Raw genomic sequence first — 17,374 nt, 5'->3', positions numbered from 1 at the left:
TAATCGAATCCTGTTTAACCGAAACGGCTGACAGTTTCAATAATTTCGTCAATAAAAAGTAAATGTTTGTCGCAAAACGTAAACAATTCCGTTAATTTCACTCACCGATTGATGTCTATGTGTGTTGGGAAATCAGAAAAACCAAGAGCTCTAAAAGATATTTCCGAAAAAGCACGTTCAGTTATAGAAGCCAAAAAAGTTCATGGATGTCGACCACTTTATTATTTGAATGGTCAAAAATGAATTCGTCTCAAGTGTAAAATCCTTTTTAACATCAAAAAACCTTTTAAAATATACAAGCATTGTTGGTTGTTGACAATGCGCCAACTCACCCTCAAAATCTACAAAATGGTGACAATTGTCAGATTTTTGCCACCGAATGTCACAAGCTTAATTCAGCCGCTAGACCAGGGAGTTATAGAGACATTCAAGAGACATTATAAAGGAGCATTCTTAAGACATGGGCCCAACACCGAAAGGTACAAATGGGTCTACTGATTAAGTAAGTAAGTCTTAAGACATCTGTTATTATAGGAGACGAATTAATCCAAAAGTGTTCCCGAAATTCTCAAATCTTTAACAATGAAACATGTTTATTGGTGAGCTGAGTGGTGGGCCAAGATCAAATCTTCAACTTTGGAAAAATGCTGGAACAAACTTTTTGATGGGATTTTGATGGGATGTCCCGAACTGGGATTTTGATTGACGATCCTGAAGAAGAAAATGGTAAGGAAACGAGAAAAAATTTGCCGGGATGTGACGAAATTAACCAAGAAGAGATACGTGAGTGGTTAGCAGCCGATGACTCAGAAAGTAAATTCATCGACCAGGACATCATTGATATGGTTCAAGAGGCAACAGGCAGCACGAGACCGGCGACGAGATTTTCAACGCCTTAGAGGTAAGAATTTTATACAGTAGGCCTAATTATTTAGGAACACGACTAGGTTCTTAATTTTTGTTGTCATTGCATAAAGTTTTGTCCTTTTCAGATTACTTTACGTTTCGTCGAATAATCGAATGAGGCAAACTCATGACGTTTTGCAAATGAACGATCGAAAGAGAGAAAAACATCGTTGTCAAACGAACAGGCAAAAGAAAATAGAAGATTTCTTCAAAAAAGCATGTTAAACTTGTTCATTTTCCTTAATTTTATTACTTTAAACTGTATCTACTTATTAGAAAACATTACGAAATCAACTTTTCTCAAGAATATTATAAAAAACAATGTTATTTTCTGTTATCTGTGTTTTCTTGCTATCCGAAACGGCCTCCCCCCCAATTATTTCGGTTAATGGAGGTTTTACTGTAGTTATTTTTGTATCAATCAAAAATTATACACCCATTTGTGGGTTGTGGTTAGTAAATAGTAAATGAATTTTTAATTTTGTTTAAATTAACAATATTAATATTATATTTTCTTTATTTACACAAATATACCCACATCATCCACTAAGGGTTAAAATAGGATGGGGGGGGGGGCATACACAGACAATAAGATACATATTATTACATAAAAATAGTACAGTTTGGTGTTTTGAGATAATTCAATAAAGATGTTAAATTTGAAGTCATTACATTTTTTAAATTGTCACTCAGAGCACACGCGATTTTTTCGTTGTTTTATATTGGACATCAATAATTATATGTTTCACTGTTAATTGAACGTTACACTTGGTACACATCGGAGCAACCCCCTCATTGAAAATATATTAGTGCGTAAGTAGAGTATGTCCTATTCGAAGTCATTTGATGATGACTTGGTCTTTTCTATTCCTTGGAAAGATAATGTGGTTCATACTTGACCAAGACATTCATTCATTTTGGTCTTTTGATCTTATTGCACCGCTTGCCAGGGAAACACCATCACGTATGTTAAAATGGTGGTTGATAAATTTCACAGAATGAGAAAAAGCAAAGTTTGAATGAATGAACCTTCTTTGAATGTTCTAAAAATCTTGTGAACAAGGATCTGTATGTTCTACCCACTTAAGTAGCATCACAATCGCAACATAATGATGTACAAACTCCGCTACGACTCATAAAATTGATTGGGTCTTTGGTATTAGTTAGAATTTGATTTAGAGTATTGTGTACTTTAATTTTAAAAGAACTGTAGGTGTTATCAAGCGAATTCATGAGTGTGTTTTTTCGGAAAGTTTTACGTGATGGAACGGTAATGATGCATATATGTTAGAAATGGGGGTATTTATAGGAAAAGCTGAGTTTTGAAGGAGTATAATCTCTCTTTTATGGATTAATCTACATATGAATCCTCATTGTTGACTGCTATTTGCTTAATATTTAATATAGTTGTTATTATTATAGTCTTGAGTTGAAAGTGGGATATTACTTAATTTAAGGATAAAACTTCGCAAAGCTGATCATTGTTGTGTAATAAAGATTGAGAAGATGACATTATGGGTTTGGTTAGGTTTCCGGTAGTTACTAAAGTTGAAATGGTCGTTGAGTCTAGTAATAGATAAGTCTCAGAAGTTAAATCTTACGATGGGGTAACTACTGTTAGCATACATATATGAGAGATTGATAAATTTGCAACTAACGCATAAGAAAATAGATGGGAATGCATACAGTATAATTAGGACATGATAAGTACTAAATGCTGAACAGATAAAAATCTACTTTACATTTTATTTAACTTTATATTTTAGATTACTTGGCACGAGATAGCTAGACCTCAAGTACATGGTTATGACATGAACTCAATAGCAATTATTTCTCGATATCTTTTCGCTTCAGCCGCTGAAGAAAAGGTTACACGAATATTCGAGGCTCCGACAAATTTCATAGAAAATCTTAGAAGGATATGTTCCATTACAGAAGATAAAGAAGGAGATGAGATCATAAAATCCTCAGGTATATAAAATACGTCTACTTATACATATCTTTTAGAGGTTTTTTAATTACTTTTTTAGTAATCATTTCTATTTTCTCATATATATATATATATATATATATATATATATATATATATATATATATATATATATATATATAGTCTTGTTCCTCCCATATATCTGTCTATTTCGGCGCATTTGCTTTCCCATGTGTCATTTTTTCTTTCTGACACTTTTCGTTTCACGTCTCTATTTAAACGGCCATATATTTTTTAATCTTCTTATTATGAAACTAACAATGTCTGATAGACTTTATTTTTGTCTTCTATTATGGATGCTAAATCTTCTGGCCACTATTCTGGTTGTTGTGCTGCACTGTAAATGGCTTTTTTCAAGCCCTCGTATTAAGTTTCCGCGTTTCCATCTTTCAATGTAATTTATTTTTGCAGCTAGTCTACATTAAAAAAATTGTACTGACTCTTGTCTCACTCTTTGCAAATTGTATTTGTGTGCTGTGAGATTTTTTTCCTGTTGATGTTGGCTATCTTTATTATATTGTTTTCGATATTTCATGTGTATATATTGGCCTTAACCAGAAAATGGTCTAATCCACATTGGGGTCCTCTATGTAGCCTTACGTCCTTAATTATCAGCTGTGATTTTTTACGATATATTGTCAATAATGCATTTATGATTTCTATATGGTTGATAACACGTATATTTATGAATAGATTTGTGTAGAAATAAACCGTTCATATTTTTTAAAGATAGACTTGCATATAAATCTATCAATCTTTGACCACTATCATTTTTAGTATCTTCTCCATATTTTCCAAAGATGCATGTGCATTAAGATCTAAAATGAGCTTTTTTTCTGTTATTGATGTTTGTGAGAACTTCTGCCGGTTTGTCATAAAATTCGTCTTTCGTTGTTACATCTGCGTTATCGGTAGATGAGTATACTGCGACAATAACAATTTCTCTGTCTTGTGATTTATTTTTGGTATATGTTTACACTTTATAGTCTTTAACTGAATATATTGAGGAGGGGAGAACTGTTTGTCTCAAGTTTTTCATCTATTCCAATAAAGATGAAAGGTACGCACTTCACTTAGAAGGTGAAGTGCGTACGTAGAATCTCTTTTTCTATTATTGAAAGCTCTTTTGTGTTCTGCTGTACGTTTGTTAAAAGTTCTACCAGTTTGACCTATGTAAGTTTTTGGGCAGTCGCCACATTTAAGTTTGTATTCACAACTGTGAATTTATTTATCTCGTTCTCGTGTATTTATTTATCTCATTCCAACTCTTGATTTTTTTTATCGTTTTTGTATAGCAATGGACCTTCCTCTTTTTGCTGTTTCGTTCTTTTTACTTCACTCTAAAAGTGTATATAGCTGCCAATTATTTCACTTCCTCTACCTTTCTTTTTTGTTTCAGTAAGTACTTGACAGTTCTTTAAATACTTTTTTTGTACCAATACCTTGTATATTCCAAGTAACCATATTCATTGTCCGTTTTCTTTGCTTTTTTCGTATCTTTGATCCGTTCTTATTCCGACGATGTTGATTAAAGTTTTTAACCACTTAAGGGTTTTCTCCCTAACACGTTCCAGTTTTTTGGCTACGGAAACTCGCTATTTACTTTCTTCTGTTACCTATAATTTTATACACTTTTAAAAACATTAAACAGTTTTGTAGCTAACCATAATTAAGCTCGCTCGGTACACGAATTCAACTTACATTACTTGAAATACCGTATCTGACTGATGATCTCTATCATGATGACACATCGTCTTATCTTATTTCCATTTACCTGTCTCTACTTGTTTATTTCATGTTACCTTTATCATTTTTCCCTTTCTTCGTAACTGTATTTCATCTATAATAATAATAAATTGGTCTACTTTCTTTTTTTTATAGATAAAAAAGAAGGACCAAAGGGAGCATCAGTACCGTCGTTGGGATTATCAAATAAAGCTGTATATACTAATGATAACTTCGAACAAACATTGCCTGTTGACAAAAAGAATCCCTATCCTGAAGAATCTCAGTTCACTGCTACCGAGTTAACTGGTGAGTACTTAATTCATTCCAAATTATCCTTTTTTTCACGTTGTCGGTTTACATTGGAGTTTGTATAGTCTTTATTAGTTTTAGTGAAACCACAAGTCTACATATATTTTGTACAGCTGCGGTTACTGAATAGTTTACATCTTTATTTTTACATTGTAATACTGTAAAATCGCAGTGTCGAACGGATTTGCTAAATGTCAAAATGCTTGTCAGAAATTTCGCGCTAATTGAAAAATAAAATAAAAAGCTATCAAATGCGTCCCAAATACTTAGGGCAGAAGATCTCTACAGAGCAACAAGATGAGGCGTTAGTAGATTATCTGATAAAAGCTCCTTTTGCCACAGCTCGAAAAACTAGCGAAAAAAAAAGTGTTTCCGGGCAGCATTCGCACTGTATGTACAAGGATTAAAGAAAGTGAATTGATAAATTGTTCACTTTTAAGGAAACCTTTTTTTAATGTTTCATTTTATGATGAAAAAGTGTTTAGATCATATAGCAATGGTCGAATAAGAGTTTATATTCCGATAAATCATAGATTTGATGAACGGTATACTCGACATTTAAGAAATATTAGTGGTGGAATGGTTGGAAGAAACTAATGCTAATGTTCTTCCGCGGACTTTCCTGATTCCAGTCTTTAACCCCATCGAAAATATGTGGGCAGAGTTGACAATTAAATTAAATAAAATAAACCATACGACACGGAATATAATTGAACAGTGGAAAGCAATTGGACAGGCATGGGAGGAGCTATTTGAATATAACATGAGGAGATTGGTGCTATCTATAAACAGAAGATTGCAAAGTTGTATTGACAATAGTGGGGCTTCTACCAAATATTAATTTTGTTACTGTTTATCATTGAATATAAAATAGATTTAATTTAAAATGGATGTTTTTAACCCAGACTTCCTTATTTTCGTCATTAATAACATAATCCACTTTATTTACAAAAACTTTCTTCTATGATTTCCATTTTGTTACATTTTGTAAAATATATTTATTTTATTTTGATTTTTTAATTTTAATCGACGAATTCTGGGTCCGCCACTGGTAATTAACGTCACTTTGACGTAAAATGTGCGTTTAAACGAGGTAAAAATTCAAAAAATCGACTACTAGATAGGTAGGGGTGTAAACTATTCAATGGCTGCAGCCGTACTGTGTATATATATGTTAATTTTTGTACCTTTACTTTTAATATTTAAAAATAAGAAGTTTTCAGAAGAAAAAGTCGAAGAATCTGAAGAAATCAAGGACGTGTGATTTGGCTCATTATGGTGGTGCCATACCCAAGAATTATTGCTTGAGTTAACAGATATCCAATAACCTCAACAACTTTTTTAATAATGATTCGACTATTCTTCTTCACAAAATTCTTCATTTCTTCAACGTTTTCTTCGGTTATTGACATTGGTTTTATCTTTTCGACATTCTGTCAAGAGCTTGTGTCACTTATATACATTTTTTGTTTAAAATTATCTCGCCAAATCACTTGTTTAAGTGCATTAAAGTATTGATATTTTATTTTTCAACGCCAGTGGAGAAGGGTACCGAGAATAACGTACCAATCCATGACTTCATCGAATTATGGGCAGTTTTAGAGTCTATAGAAATAGCAAGAATGGATTCTAGATGCACAGACATCATTAAAAATATATAAGAAAATGCAACCATGCAAATGCAACTAGACAACACTATAAAAACTATTCACTCTTGCATTCGAAGACATATTTAAACCCATTAGCCCACTAACCTCAATAAAGTACAGATGCTATTTTGACATACTAGTGTCATTTACAATAATATTTACTTAGTAATTACAAGAAACTAAATACCCCTAAGACGACAACCTTAACAGATTTCGTTGAATGATCCAGCTGGTTTGTTAGTTTTGATTTATTGTTTATGAAGTCAACACGTACGTTTTTTATTTTCTCTACATCGACTTTGTACATTTAGAGAAAGTTTATAGGTATATAGTTTATAATAAGTTTAGTAAAGGGCTTAAGTGATTAATTTTTAAGAATTTTAATTATAACGTGATTTATTTATTGTTAAAATTAGGTGTATTCATATGAGTACAATGGGCATATTGTGGCACAATGGGATATTTTTGATATTTTACAATTTTGTTACAGCTATGGCATCTGTAGATGATTTTGAGAGTATTAGTGTTCGAAATTTCTGTGGAAAAAAATACGAAGGTTTACCTTCAGCTTTAGAAGTTATTTTTGCTTCTAATTCGCGGTCTGAGGTGGATATTGTTATTATTCCTCCAGAACCAGATATGCTAACTGATGAGAAAGACATTGAGGATTATAATCTTATAGAAAGAAATTTGACACTACATAAAGACGTTGTAGGATAAATTGAAGTTCATGGCTCTTTATATGAAGACGAAGACTTAGAGGCCATTGACATAGAGACATATAAACTAAATGCTGCGGCCATTGAATAGTTAGATAATGTACTAGACTTAGAGGATGTACTTTTGGCACTACGGTTAAAAAGATTACGACAACCAAAGTGTTTAGGCCCGCAATGGAGAAAAACCTGTACAAATAATAGTATGGTAGGAACATCAGGGTGGAATGAGCGGGTTTAAATCGTTAAAAATGAATTACAAGACTTAAATGAAGTTAAGATATTTAAAAAATTATTCACTGACGACATATTTGATAACATAGTTACCCAAACTAATTTATATTCTTCTCAATGCAACAACCATAGTTTTGTTGTATCCAAGGCAGATATACAAACATTTTTCAGTTTATTATTACCAACAGGATATCACCAACTACCCAATGAAAGAATATACTGGAGTCTTTCCGAAGGTTTAAATCTGCCGTTTATTTGTGCATCTATGTTTAGAAATAGATTTCTAGATATAAAGCGTTCCGTGTTCATTATGTATATATATATATATATATATATATATTTATTTATATAGCACAGTAGAGAGAAAGAGATACAAGAGACTTTGACCAAGAATATATTTATGTTTATTATAAATATTTTCCGTTTTTGATTTTTTATCGATTTACAATAAACAGTGACCTTTTAGAGCCACCTACCGAAGAAACTCTTCTCCAAAATACACTTTGGCCAGAAGTGCAGAAATTATATGGACACGGGTATGAAGTTTATTCATTAGCAGCTTCTCCTGATGGTAAATACTTGGTATCAGCTTGCAAATCTACCAAATACGAACATTCCAATGTGATACTTTGGTAAGTAAAAAGAAAGTACATAAATATATTGCAAAATGAAGTATGTATTTTCAGAAACTTTCCATTTTAATCCTTTCTTGATCACTGTATTTAGTACAAGTGGTAATTTTATAATTGTATATCTTCAATTCATTCTATAGTGAATATTCAATATTCAGCTGTCACGAACTTATCATAAATCTATATTATTATGTAAATCTATATATTCAATTACGAAAAGTAAGTCATGTTATGTACATTGGAAAAATAATTATTTTTATGTTTTTTTAAGGGACACTACCAGCTGGAGATGGATCCAAAAATTGTTCTCTCATACGCTAACAATTGTCCAACTTCAGTTTTCACCAGATAGTCAGCATATACTATCGGTTTCAAGAGATAGGAGATGGTCGTTATTCACCAAAAACAAAGACAACGAATTCCAATTGGCCGGTACCACTGATAAAAGTACAGCTGTTCATTCTAGAATAATCTGGACGTGCTGTTGGACGCATGATTCGAAATATTTTGCTACTGGTAAGTGATATGGTATAAAGTGTACTGTATAGTATTATTTTAGTAGTTGTTGTATTTATTACTTGTTTTATTGGTTTTATTATTTCTTGTTTGTTGTTCTGGTCCTTCTTCTTTTCCACTGCATTTTTGCTACATCTTTATACACAGTTAAGTCTAGCGTTCGACTCTATTTGAAGCCATCCTTGGCGCCAATTGCGAATCCGACCTGTTTCTTTTCTGAGTTATCACTATTATAGTCACTATATTTTGCGCTATTGTTTAACTAACCCGAAGTTCGACTTACATAGTTGAGATCTGGAAGACAATATGGAATTCTATATTGAAATCGTAGGCTTCCACGGCCAGAGTCAGAATTATAGTTTATTCGTCTTCCGGGTTTGGACCGTGTCATTTGTGAGTGACCCAAAAGTGGGTTCATCTCGACGTTTCGCTACAATTGTATGTAGCTTCTTCAGGAGAACAAAAAAGAAAAAGAAAAACAAGAGACAGGAAGATGGGTAGTTAGCAACGGTAACTCAGTTACTCAACGCAACCAGAGGCGAATACTAACTACCAAGATGGGCATTTGGTCACAGTAACTCAACTACTCAACGCAGCCAGAGGTGAAAACCAAATGCCAGGACAGGGATTTCTTCGGGTAATACTCCTGTGGCTTTTCTTCCGTATATTCGAAGTGTCACTGATAGGATTGGCAAAATTCTTCGCAAAGAAGGTATCAGGACTACTTTTCGACCACCCAAGAAAATCTCACAATATCTACCCTCTCCTAAGGACCCATTACCGCCCCTATCTTCCTGTGGTGTCTATTCTATTCCTTGTTCCTGTGGACAAGTGTATATTGGCGAAACTGGTCGTTCCGTCAAAACTCGGATTCAAGAGCATCAAAGATGCATTCGATCAGGTCTTTTCTCCCATTCTGCAGTTGCAGAACACTGCCAAGAAACCGGTCATTCCATATTGTTCGAAAAAACCCATATTATTTCTAAGAGCCCCTTCTTTTATTCCAGGAAAATCCGCGAATCTCTAGAGATCCGAAAAAATCCACATAATATCAATCGAGAGGAAGGATACTACTTGTCTCCCATCTGGAATCTCAGTCTAGAGCCGCCGTCCGGTCCCGCTACCACGATGCAGCCACATGATTGGCCAGCGCGCGCTTCTTGACGTTCGCGCCACGGAGTGTGCCGATACGTCCCGACAGGACAGGTCACCGCGACTATAAATAGAGCGGTAGCGGAGTAATCGTCGGATTCACTCCCTGCCTCTCGACGCGTTAGTGTTCTGAGCTGTTGGACGTGAATCCCTGTCCTAGCATTTGGTTTTCACCTCTGGCTGCGTTGAGTAGTTGAGTTACTGTGACCAAATGCCCATCTTGGTAGTTAGTATTCGCCTCTGGTTGCGTTGAGTAACTGAGTTACCGTTGCTAACTACCCATCTTCCTGTCTCTTGTTTTTCTTTTTCTTTTTTGTTCTCCTGAAGAAGCTACATACAATTGTAGCGAAACGTCGAGATGAACCCACTTTTGGGTCACTCACAAATGACACGGTCCAAACCCGGAAGACGAATAAACTAGAATTCTATATTATTTGCTAGCTATTTGCTTGTACTCATCAAATTATAATGGTCTTAACAAATATACAATAAATAAATAAACACTAAATGAACTCTGATGAGCTTCTTGGAATCTTCTTTTTCTATATTAAGAACTTTACAGATTGGCGTGATGTTCTTGTTCATTTCACTAAACTATTGCACTAGATCTAACACTATCGCACTCGATCAAACGACTTCATTCTCTTGGTTGATGAATTGCAGCACTTCATCGTTGACGTGGAAGTGGAGGCTCTCTTGGTGCTTCTTTGCGAATTCATTTTCCATCATTTTGTTTGTTTTTTGTGTTATATATTTTTTGTTTTGTGCTTTAGGTATAGATGAATTGCAACCATGAATAAAAATTAAAATTTAACAAATATCAAAAATGGTCTTATTGAAAGCAACAGAACAAGCATTTTTTATTCCTTTGTGAATTCACACTTTTACAGGTTCTCGAGATGGCAAAATAGCAGTATGGTCAATAAACAAGAGCGAAGAAATTACAAACTCCCTTGGAAAATGTGGCTTGGCTTCTGAGCCTTATGTACTTAAAAACGAATCCATCACAGCCTTAGCCTTTGCTCCAGATCTTGTTTCAGGAATGTATTTATTAGCTGTGGGATTAGACAATGGAAATATGGAGCTCTTGAAGTGGTGTCCAGACAGTTGGGAGAAAATTACTAGTTTTCCAGAAAGGTATGTCTATTTTATTTAAAATGTAATTCAGGGAAATTTTTGCTTGTACTTTTTATTTTTATTTTTAATTCTTAACTGTTATTCCCCAATAAATATACAATGGGCCAATTGACTTCAGTGTCAAACCGCGGGGATCATGCATTTGCGCGGTAGCTGTCATACACACGCTGAAAATGAACTCATGTAGAGGTTGAACTAGGATCTACTACTAACACTCCTAGGAATGTGAAACAAAAATTGCTCTAAATTCAGACAGTATCTGGATGTAAATAAACAAGGTTTGTAACTCGGTCGATAGAGTAACTGATTATACATTTTGCGCATTTACTATAAAAACTTTTGATTTGAAAACGCTTTGAACGAGCGAGAGAGCGCTTGTCTGATAATTGTTAATTGAATCGGTGAGTTCGAACCGTTAAAGTCCAAAATTTGACTTTTTAAAGGAAAATAGCCATTTTGTTTAAAATTTGTCCCTTCCTCTATTGGGCCTAAAAACCGTACTACAAACTTAGCTGTTAACGTATCACAGCTGATTGTATTCGTACGTGAGGAGAAAAACCGTACATGTCCGGGACTTGTACAGGTTTTCACCTCAACAATAAAATAGTGGTCAGTTGGATATGGACACGCTTAACGTTCACTTCGTGTGTATGTGTATTGTACAAAACAGCTTGATATTTGCGAATTATCAAAAATTTCAAGTAAAATTATGCCGTCCAGTGATAGTGAAGAAGTTACTGATACCACTAGTGATAGCAGAAAAAGAAAACGGAATGTTGCTAGTTGGACAAATAATGTAAGAAAAATAGCCCGTTTACAAGGTCAGTTATAATTTTCTAAGAACGGAAAACACGTTAATGCAAAGACTGTAGGATCTGCATGTAGGTAAGTAAAAAAGTTCTACACTGGAACTAGTAGTACATAGAGTGTATGTGCATTATACGTACATCGGTTGATAACTTTTCGCACCAATCCATTTCATTTGAAAACAATTTTTTTACATATCAGTATGTTAGCATAGATAGCATAGATGCACCCACTTATAATGCGCTTACACCCAATATACAGCTAGTCACGGAGTAAGTTAGTCACATTAAGTTTGGCTTGAATTTTAAAATAACTGTTTTATTTTTTAGATGTACAAAAAAACGCATGGAACAGTTTACTGAGGTAGAAAAAAAATGTGTTTTAACTAGACTATTCAGCCGGACGCCGAAAAACGAGCAAGACACATATTTACAAGGACTCATGGAAGCAAAACCAATTTAAAGACATCGCGTAAGAAATGGAAACAAGCAAGAAAGAAAATCAAACTATTCATACTTTGTTTTGAAAGGCTAAAATAGAATTTGAATAGAACACCCTACTGTTGGCAGATAAATCACCAAACGATCTTAGAGGCAGACATAATAATATACCTCGTACAATATGCGATGAATAAACTGAGAAAATTAAAGAGCACATTCAGACGTTTCCGGTAAAAGTTTCACATTATTCCTCCAAAACCATTCGGTATTTAAATGCATTTTTGAATGTAAAGAAAAAGCCTTCGCCTTTTTGTCGAAAAGTATCCAGAGTTGGAAAACTTAGTTAAATACGAATTTTATTTAAAATACTTTAACGAAAACTTCAATCTTAAGTTTGGGAGACCACAGATTGATGTATGTTCGGAGTGTGAAAGGCATTAAACGAGACTTGGAGATGTTAATCTTAACGATAACGCAAAGAGAGCAGTTGCAGTGGAACTAATGATTCACAAACGGCGAGCGAAGAAGTTTTATAATAAAATTAAAGACGTGCAAACTCTGTGTACTGAAAGACCAGAAGTGATGGGATTAGCTTTTGATTATATGCAGAACATGTCACTGCCTCACATTCCAGTCCAGAAAATCTTTTATTTTAGGCAGCTTTGGGTATTCGCATTTCAAATACACAACCTCAAAGAGAATACTGGTAATTTTTATACCTACCATGAAGGTCAAGGTCAGAAGGGACTTAATGAAGTGTGCACATTCTTTAATGACTACATTATGAAACATATACCCCCTGAAATCACTGAACTGCATTTTTTTTCGATGGATATGCAGGGCAGAAATGAAACCAAACAATGGTTCGTTTTCTCTTAGCATTACAGGTAACCAAGATATTCAACAAAATATATTAATATTTTCCAATAAGAGGATATTCGTTCTTGCCTTGTGACCGGGATTTTGATTGTGCAAAATGGAATTTCAGAAAACATGATTGAATTTATACTCCAAAAGAATACGAGGACTTAATAAGGACTTCAAGAATAAAGCAACCATTTACTGTGAAGCAAATCCGATAAACTGATATTACTGATTTTAATAATTAGTGGCCTGATATAACAATATATATAGCTATAACAAATTTGCTGTGTCCAACCAAAGGGAGTTTTTATATGATAGTTCTTAGCCGGGGTTTGTTAAAACGTGGGAGTATCTAGATCATTTACACTCCCATACTTTTAAATTGCTCAAAGAACATAAGAACAGTGCACCGTTGCCCACTAGTAAGTCGTATAAAGAACCCGTTCCAATTAATGTGAAAAATTCCTGGACATCACTAAGGTAATGACTTATACCCAAGGTGAAGCATTGGAATTCTTTTACCACATCACATCATGGAAAACCACAAATTCTAATGATTAAGTGATTGAGATAACAGTTTTGATATTATGTATTGAATAAATGTTAAATAAATCAAGAAATGTTTACCTATTTCTTTTCGTATATCGGGTTGAGTTCAAAAACCATACAAGTCCATCCTCCATTTTGATTTGTCCATTTTATTTTCTGAAAAAACTACCATTAAAAACACATTGCAAAGTAGGAGACCTAAAACTTTTCTATGCATGCCGATAGTCTGTGTTACGTAGCTTCAGTGTTAAAAGGTTTTTATTGATTTTCTCGGAACGCAGATTTTGGTCATGTACTTAAAAGTACCTATTATAATAAATTCGGATAATGTTTCTTACAAAAAATATTTTATGCGTACCTTTAAATTTCTTATATATGTGTTTGCGTAATGTAGTATAAAAAAAGAGTAATATAAAAATAAAATGGTATAATAAAAATAAAAATTTACTAGCGGACCAACTCGACATCGAGTTTTTTAAATGAAATTTTTATTTTGCGAGAAAAATATACAATATATACAATGACCGGAAGTAAAAATATTTTTATCAATAACTCAAAAACTATAAATGATAATTTCGTGAACTTACATTTTTGAACTCTACGTTGAATTCTCTATTGATTTGACTAATAAAAACGAAACCGGAAGTCGACCTCAAAACCGGAATGCAATTTTTAGTTCATCAAATGTCGACATGGATATCATTTAGCAGTTAATTTTGCATGCTGATCACGAATCCGGTGTCAGATTTGCTCTATCTTGACGTTTTATGCGCGTTTCGGGTCACTTCCGGTGTCGGATCGCAACCGGAAGTACATATTTAGATTCCTCTCGACGAGATCTTTCGATCCATATATACATTGTGGGGTCTAAAACTTAAAGTAAATTTTAACTTCCGGTCATCTCAAAACCGGAAGTGAATTTTCGTACCACAAGTATATCTTGACAATCTCATACGTAATACTAATATTCCGAAAAAATATTTTAATTATCTAATATGGTTTTTGAGTAAAGTGGTGGACAAGAAAAGGGCTTAGCGTTTTAGTATATAAGATTTTATCACTCGTCTAAACGTTCTTTTCACAGCGGCTGTCAAAAGTTTGTTAGAATTGCGCAATGTGATTATCAGCGTCTCTATCGACCGGGTTACAAACCTTGATACATTTACATTTAAAACGGGGAACTCTATAAGCTGGTTGCTGTTTCTGAGCCTAGAGCGTGTTCAGTTAATCCAATGGAGCCGTGCGTATCCGTATTGTGATAACTTTTAATTTTCTTCTGAAGTCACGTATGAAGATATCAAATGCGTTCACCTGTCTAGGCTTTCTGAATGTATTGCCATTCTTAAATAGTAAAGAATTTTGGCTCAATGTTTGGATACAAAGTCATGACCTGATCATGTATGCGTCGATTACTTCACATTGGATACACAAAAGGCTGCCTTTTTCTTTGTCTTTGTTATGGAGCACTTACACACATATTTTTTCTTCGATTTCTATTGAAACGAATGCTTCTCACTACGCAACCGCAACTTAACTGCGCATGTCGGAAAGATGCATTCACCTACTAATACTTATGGGCAGCGATTAAAAAAAGTCAATATTTTATTAATGTCTTTCCTCAATTGTATGTATAAGGGGGTAACAACTAGTGTGAGGACAGGTGTGGGAGAGACTGATAAATTCCATGTGAAAGTAGGACTGCACCAATGCTTGGTGCTTAGTCCTTATTTATTCTCATTAGTTCTGGATCAAATAACAGTGAAACTACAGGTTAATATTCCATGGTGCTTAATGTATGCTGATGACGTAGTGTTAGTAGGAAATAGTGAAAGCGATTTAGAACAAAAACTGGAACAGTGGAGACAAGCTCTTGAGGAAAAAAGTTTAAAACTTAGTAGGACAAAAACGGAGTATTTGGAATGTCCATTTAAAGATGAAGTTAGTACAAATAGAATGATATATTTGGATGGTAAAATGATTGTGAAAAGTAACAGTTTTAAATATCTAGGATGGATGTTACAGAGTAATGAGGGAATAGATGGAGATACATGTAGTAGAATTAAGGTTGGATGGATGAAGTGGAAGAAAGCGAGTGGCGTGTTGTGTGACAGAAAAATTCCAATGAAGCTGAAGGGAAAATTCTATAAAACAGCCATAAGTCCAGCTATGATGTACGGAACTGAATGTTGGGCAGTTAAAAAGAAAGAGGAACAACGAATGCATGTGGCGGAAATGAGAATGCTTAGGTGGATGAGTGGAGTAACAAGAAAGGATAAAATTGGCACGAGTATATTAGGGGAAGTATAGGAGTGGTACCAATTTTTGCCAAGATGAGAGAGCCTAGGTTAAAATTGTTTGGTCATGTTCAACGAAGAGACGTTAATCACCCAATACGAAGAATTGCTGATCTGGAGGTTCCTGGAAGTAGTAGAAGAGGAAGACCAAAAAGGACCTGGGGGAGACGCTTAGGCAGGGCATGTCGGTATAGGGTATTAATATTGATATGACCCAAGATAGACACCTACGAGGAAATGTAATTAGGGAAGCCGACCCCGCATAGGGATAAAACCAAAGACAATGATGATGATGATTTTTAGAGATGTATAATCTATTTACTTTTAATGAAGAAGGGTTACGGTTTGGGAACAGATAATAACGAAATGGTACCAGATTATGCCAATTAACCTGATAATAGCCCAGACAGCGGTGTTTTTTCATTCTGATTATTAACATTTTTTACAAAAAATTAGAAACCAGTAGTTGTAAACTTTTTATGTATTATTATATGTGTCTTTTGCAGGTCTGTTCACAATTTAACGGTTAAAAGGTTGGCCTTTCGACCATTGTTTGGAGAAGCTGGAAAATCAGAAAACAAAAATGTTTTACAATTAGCTAGTTGTAGTTCGGACTGCTCTGTAAATGTTTTTAATATATTTATAAATAAATAATTTTTACAACAAACTGACTATTAATTTATATCGAATGTGACTTACTACTTGTAAAATCAATTAGATCTTCACTGTAGGTTTGGAGGCTTGGCCGCCATGAGGATATCATGGCGGCCATGCCACCGAACTATTTTGTGCAAAGAATATTAGGTTTATTTCAAATTATCTTAAGCATCCTTATAAAAAAATAATTTTTTAGTTAAAGTCTGTTAAAACAAAGCTCTTTACTGTGTTTGTTTAGTGGAGTTATTGAAGTTGAAGTTTTAATTTGTTATTTGTAAAAAATAAGTTTTTTAGTGTTTCAGCATTGCTTAGAGCAAGACGAGCTGCAACACTACAAAATGCGCTGGCAGATGCACGAGTAGGCAAGCCAATAAATAGAAAAAAGAATGAAGAAGAAGATCTTCACTGTACACTCCAACGCAGCAAAGAACAGATATATATATATATATATATATATATATATATATATATATATATATATATATATATAGTAAACTCTTAGACTCTAATGAGTATCAATTGTTTCGCCGAACGTTTTCGCCAAAGAGAATTAATTTGGCTTCTTCAGGGCTGAAAGAGAATAAATTATAATTAGCTACCATATATTATCTATTAAAACATTATTGATCTTACCGTAACTTAGACTTGTAGAGTTAGAATATTAAAAAACTTTGCTAGTAACATAGTGGTGTTTTTTGTTACTATGTGCAAAAAAAGTTTTTTTAAGGTTTGAAATGTATGGTAGCTTTGAACTTAACACGCACAGGTTTACCCAAGGTTAATCGAAAAACCCA

At 33.9% G+C, this 17,374-nt stretch overlaps 1 protein-coding gene across 1 annotated transcript in view; it reads left to right on the top strand.

Annotated features, from left to right (window-relative positions):
• The window catches only part of Elp2 (elongator complex protein 2), a 48,626-nt gene extending 32,036 nt beyond the window's left edge, over positions 1-16,590 (top strand). The window contains exons 6-11 of the mRNA XM_072520166.1: positions 2,673-2,877; positions 4,778-4,930; positions 7,999-8,164; positions 8,436-8,680; positions 10,723-10,969; positions 16,430-16,590. Coding sequence (XP_072376267.1) covers positions 2,673-2,877; positions 4,778-4,930; positions 7,999-8,164; positions 8,436-8,680; positions 10,723-10,969; positions 16,430-16,577 — 1,164 coding nt within the window. The 3' untranslated portion in view covers positions 16,578-16,590. The remainder of the gene's footprint in view (positions 1-2,672; positions 2,878-4,777; positions 4,931-7,998; positions 8,165-8,435; positions 8,681-10,722; positions 10,970-16,429) is intronic.
• Positions 16,591-17,374: the final 784 nt, after the last annotated feature.

Source organism: Diabrotica undecimpunctata, chromosome 1 (assembly GCF_040954645.1).
Source record: "Diabrotica undecimpunctata isolate CICGRU chromosome 1, icDiaUnde3, whole genome shotgun sequence".
NCBI classification, from domain to species: domain Eukaryota; kingdom Metazoa; phylum Arthropoda; class Insecta; order Coleoptera; family Chrysomelidae; genus Diabrotica; species Diabrotica undecimpunctata.
The sequence above is the reverse complement of the archived record's forward strand: the minus strand, read 5'-3'. Positions and strand labels throughout refer to the sequence as shown.